Below are 4,473 nucleotides of genomic sequence, written 5' to 3' on the forward strand. Positions count from 1 at the left end.
AAAATCAGCATGCAAAAAATCAGCACCCCTGAAAAATCTGCATGCAGAATTTTTCAGCATGCATGATCATTCAATTTTCAGATCTAATAAGCCTTTAGATATTTAATTCTTACCTTAATCTACGAAACCTAGGCTCTGATACCACTGTTGGGAACCCGCCCATGCCGCTGATATTTCAAAAATTTTTCAGATGGCAGCGGAATCGGCATGCACGGGTTCGACGTTCATCGTATGAACGTTGTTTCGAGACCTTTCGTAATTAGGTAAGAATTAAAACTTTTAAAACTAATAGGAAGATCAAATCTTCACCTTGCGCGGGTAGATGATCACCGCAAATCTGAATTCGTGGTTTTGGAAGAGGGTTCGTTTGAAGCCGTTCAAACGTCCGGCCTCTACGGGTATCCACACGAAGTAGAGAACCGATCAAAGCTTTCTTGTCTTCCCGGGGTGCTAGCTCCCTTGCAAAGACTTCTTTTGATGGCTGATCTCCTCTCTTTCAATCAACCCTTGATTGTGCTTGAGAGGAGGAAGAGGAAGAAGGAACTCAAGGAAGAAGAACACAGCTTCTGCAGCCTTCTTTCTTTTCCCCGCGTTGGAAGAAGGATTGGAGGAAGAGGAGGCGGACAAGGCTCTCTTCTTTTTCCTTCTTGTTGGCGGCTGAACCAGGGAGTTGGGAGAGGGTGGCGGCAGCAAGGAGAAGAGGATTCAATTACTTAGGGCGCCGGCCCCTAGTCCTCCTTATAAAGGGATTGGAGCTCCTAACTTTTAGGAGTTCCAATGACAACTTGCCTAAGAAGGGGGGGCGCCGGCCCTAGCTTCTTCATGTCGCCCTAGCCAAGTGAGAGGGGCTGATGTCCCTCTTACTTGGTTAACCTAATCCTCTTCCAAAGAGGATTAGGTGCCTCTCTCATGGTTTAATCCCAATCCAATTAGGATTAGCCAAATTTGGTTCAATCTACGCTAGTCCTAATCCAATTAGGACTTGAATGAATCATGACTCAATTGAACTCTTCAATCCTAATCCTATTAGGAGTCATGTTGATTCATTAGATTAATAATTAATTTAGACTTAAAGAATCCTAATCTAATTAGGATGTATTTAATTTTAGTCCTAATCCAATTAGGACTCTTATTTGAATCCGAAGTCCTAATCCAATTAGAATTTCTAGGAATCCTACTCCAAGTAGGAATCCAATTTTAATTCAAAATTCCTAATCTCATTAGGATTGTAGGAATCCTATTCTAAGTAGGAATTCCAGTCCTACTCCAACTAGGATTCCCAGCCCTAATCCAATTAGGACTCTAGGAATCCTACCCGAAGTAGGATTTGTGTTTAAGTCTAATTAATTAATTCCCTTTGTTCACTTCTTCAACTTCTATCAATCAAATTGATTTCTTTGTGATTCCTAATCACGATTTCAACCATCGGATCGGTCAATACTTCTAGTGTGTGTGACCCCATAGGTTCTATTCTGACTGGTAGTGAGATATATTGTGATCTCTATCACTATATCATTGAAAACTCCTTTCAATGGGTTGGAACGATTCCAACTCAACTCATTAGGGTTTATCGATCATCAAGATAATCCCTATGAGTCCCACCATCCACCAGTGACACCTAGCAGCATGTAGTGGCTACCCAGCAGAATGGAATGATGAACCTCTAGGTGCAGTTAACATGTGATACAGTCCTACTATCGTGGATCCCTACAGGACGGAGGTCATGGACAACTCGTCAAACCCCATCGTCTGTCATATGTCAAGATTTATTTGACTTGAGTTCGCTAATGGAAAACTCTTTTTCCACTTTATATTACTGCCCTGGCCAAGGTCTTAGAACTCAGTCTAACAAATCACATAGGATCACTCCTCTTCTATCAAGGTCGATAGATTCCTTATAGGTGCATACCCTACTCCTACAGTGAACTTACTGCAGCCAATCTACACTGCATGGACCCATATGGCTAGAGACCATGTATGTGTGCAGTCAAACTACAATAACCTTACTGTGAGTAGCCGAAGCACCGCAGGTCAAAGGACCAGTCACACTACTGCAACATCAAGCAAGTCACTGACGAGTGGATAGACATCCAAGTGACTTCTTGTCTTGGTCACGCTCAGTACCCTTGTTCTCTAACAAGCACCTGCACTATCACTTCAGTGTCCCTATACTGTGGACTCAAGTCTCGTCCATCCAGAAGGAAAGTGATCTGTGCACTGATCGGATCGATCACCGTCCTCGTGATGATCCATTGATCAGGAGCATTTAGAAATTAATCACCAATGATACATGGCTCAAATTTTCAACTCTTGAGAATATGTATCATCATCTTATTAATTTCTTGGACGATTCATAGACACATAAACAATATGAATGAAAAGATGCCTTTTATTTATTCAATAATAAATAGTCAAGTACAAAATTATGTCCCTAGAATCAACAATGTGTCAGCCAAATTGGCTTCTAGGGCATACATCTAACACCAGGAGGCTGCAATTTGTGGATATACAGCAGAGATTTTTGTTTAGCGCTATAGTTCATACTTCTAGGGTTTTCCGCCCTCATGATTTGTTCTTTATTTGTTTGTTTTTCTTTTGATTTTGTGCACAGGTGTTGATTCCAATACCAAAACCTACTGGTTTCAGATCCTTACAAGATGTAAGTCTAATTGAATGTTCATGTTTTTCTTAATTTGTCTAACATGTCATTTGAATATGCTTCTCTTTAGTCAATTTACTGTATCTGTGTAAGAATTGATGGCTGTATAATTTTCTCTCTTTATAATTGATTCTAAACATTTCATTGCTTTGTTGGAAAAATAATCTCAACACAAGATAGATAAGCCCTGAATCATGTAAAACATATATCTAACAGCATCATGTACATCAATGAAACTTAATTTCTTTTTCTTCCAGATAGGCTACATTTGGGTATTTAAAGTTATTTACATAGGAGCTAGACTCTATTCTATGAAATAAAATATATTGATTCTGCTGATTCATTTAGCTATAAATTTCCCTCACAGGCAAATTCAATCTTTGTTATTGATCTTCTTACTGGTATACAGATGTACTCATTTTAATTTAATTTTTAGATCTTCCAGAAGTTTGCTAAATTATATAACAATGCCTTTGAGAAAATCAAGATCGAGTGCTGTTGAGAAAGCCTTGTCTCCTGAAGAACAGCAAGCAAAGGTAAACATACTCATTTTAACCAACTAAATGCTTCTATTTATGCCTCTTAAGTTTTATGCATGACATCTTCATTCCGAATTTTGGTTATCACTTGAAGCATCTTATAGTGTTCACTTGAAAAGCATCTTATAGTTTTCACTTGAAGAGCATCTTAAGCTCCTTCCTTTTTCTGAGAAAGCATGTTCAGATCTTTATGGAATATTATGTCTCACAACATTGTTAAGGGGTTCCTGTTGTATCATGCTTATCATATATAGGTAATGTTGATGCCTTTTCCAAGCAGATAAATGAAGTTCGAAGGATGATTGGTCCATTGTCGGAAGCACTGCCAGACTTCTGTTCAGATGCTTCAATATCAAGGTACCTCCGGTCAAGAAACTGGAATGCAGAAAAGGCAAGTAAAATGCTGAAAGAGACTGTGAAATGGAGATTGAAATACAAGCCAGAAGCCATTCGCTGGGTATGGGTAGAGTTCTTTATGTTCTTGAAGAACTGTAGTTTAACACAAGTTGGTCACTGACCAATCAAATTATTTCTGAATTTTAACTCCTCACAAATCTAAGAAGAGGCTAGATTTATTAAAACATTAAATCAAAAAGACACAATGACCATTTGCCCACATTTGGCAAGAGCGAAACAAAAATTGACAGAACGCAAAGATTAAGTGATCTACCTCCATCATTTTGTTTTGTTGGTTCTTTTGTTTTGTTTTGTTTTTCAGTTCCAGTTTTGTAATTTCAACCTACTTATATTAATTCAAAAGGTTTCACTGTTTTTGTCTTCCCATCTTCTTTTTTTTCTGGTGCTGCAGAAGGAAGGGAAGCTCTCGTCAACTGAGTCTACAGTGAGGAAGGCAGAGGATGTGGTGAGCAGCATGCTGGCCAAGGGTTTTGTCCCGAGCAAGGATGCCCTCAAGAGAGCAATCCTAGGATAGGTCTTTACATTCCTAGGAAGAATGAAATCTCTGTTATGACATACTTTTTGTACTTTGATTTTGATGGATTTAGGACATATTGATGCCTATTTTGAATGACATGTTAAAAAACTTTTGCGTAATGTTGAATGCCTTTACTATTAATGATATTATTATTATTATTATGAGCCAATCAATGTACCAAATATACCAGGTTATTGAAATGTGATCAGTGACTAAATTTGGTTACTGAATTGTTTACCAAGTATTGTGACGAGCAGCCATAAATTTAGTAACAGAATTTTGTTTACTAAAAATTGATTCTGCTCAGTGAGTTGTGACAAATTAGTGACGTTAACCTTGTC

General features: G+C 38.3%; 1 protein-coding gene across 1 annotated transcript; it reads left to right on the forward strand.

Annotated features, from left to right (window-relative positions):
- Positions 1-3,020: 3,020 nt before the first annotated feature.
- LOC120105971 (phosphatidylinositol transfer protein 3-like) lies at positions 3,021-3,730 on the forward strand. Its single transcript, XM_039118765.1, has 2 exons — positions 3,021-3,195; positions 3,479-3,730. The coding sequence occupies exons 1-2, from the start codon at positions 3,127-3,129 to the stop codon at positions 3,713-3,715; spliced, it is 306 nt and encodes a 101-aa protein (XP_038974693.1). The 5' UTR covers positions 3,021-3,126; the 3' UTR covers positions 3,716-3,730.
- Positions 3,731-4,473: the final 743 nt, after the last annotated feature.

Source organism: Phoenix dactylifera, unplaced genomic scaffold (genome assembly GCF_009389715.1).
Source record: "Phoenix dactylifera cultivar Barhee BC4 unplaced genomic scaffold, palm_55x_up_171113_PBpolish2nd_filt_p 000409F, whole genome shotgun sequence".
Classification (NCBI taxonomy): domain Eukaryota; kingdom Viridiplantae; phylum Streptophyta; class Magnoliopsida; order Arecales; family Arecaceae; genus Phoenix; species Phoenix dactylifera.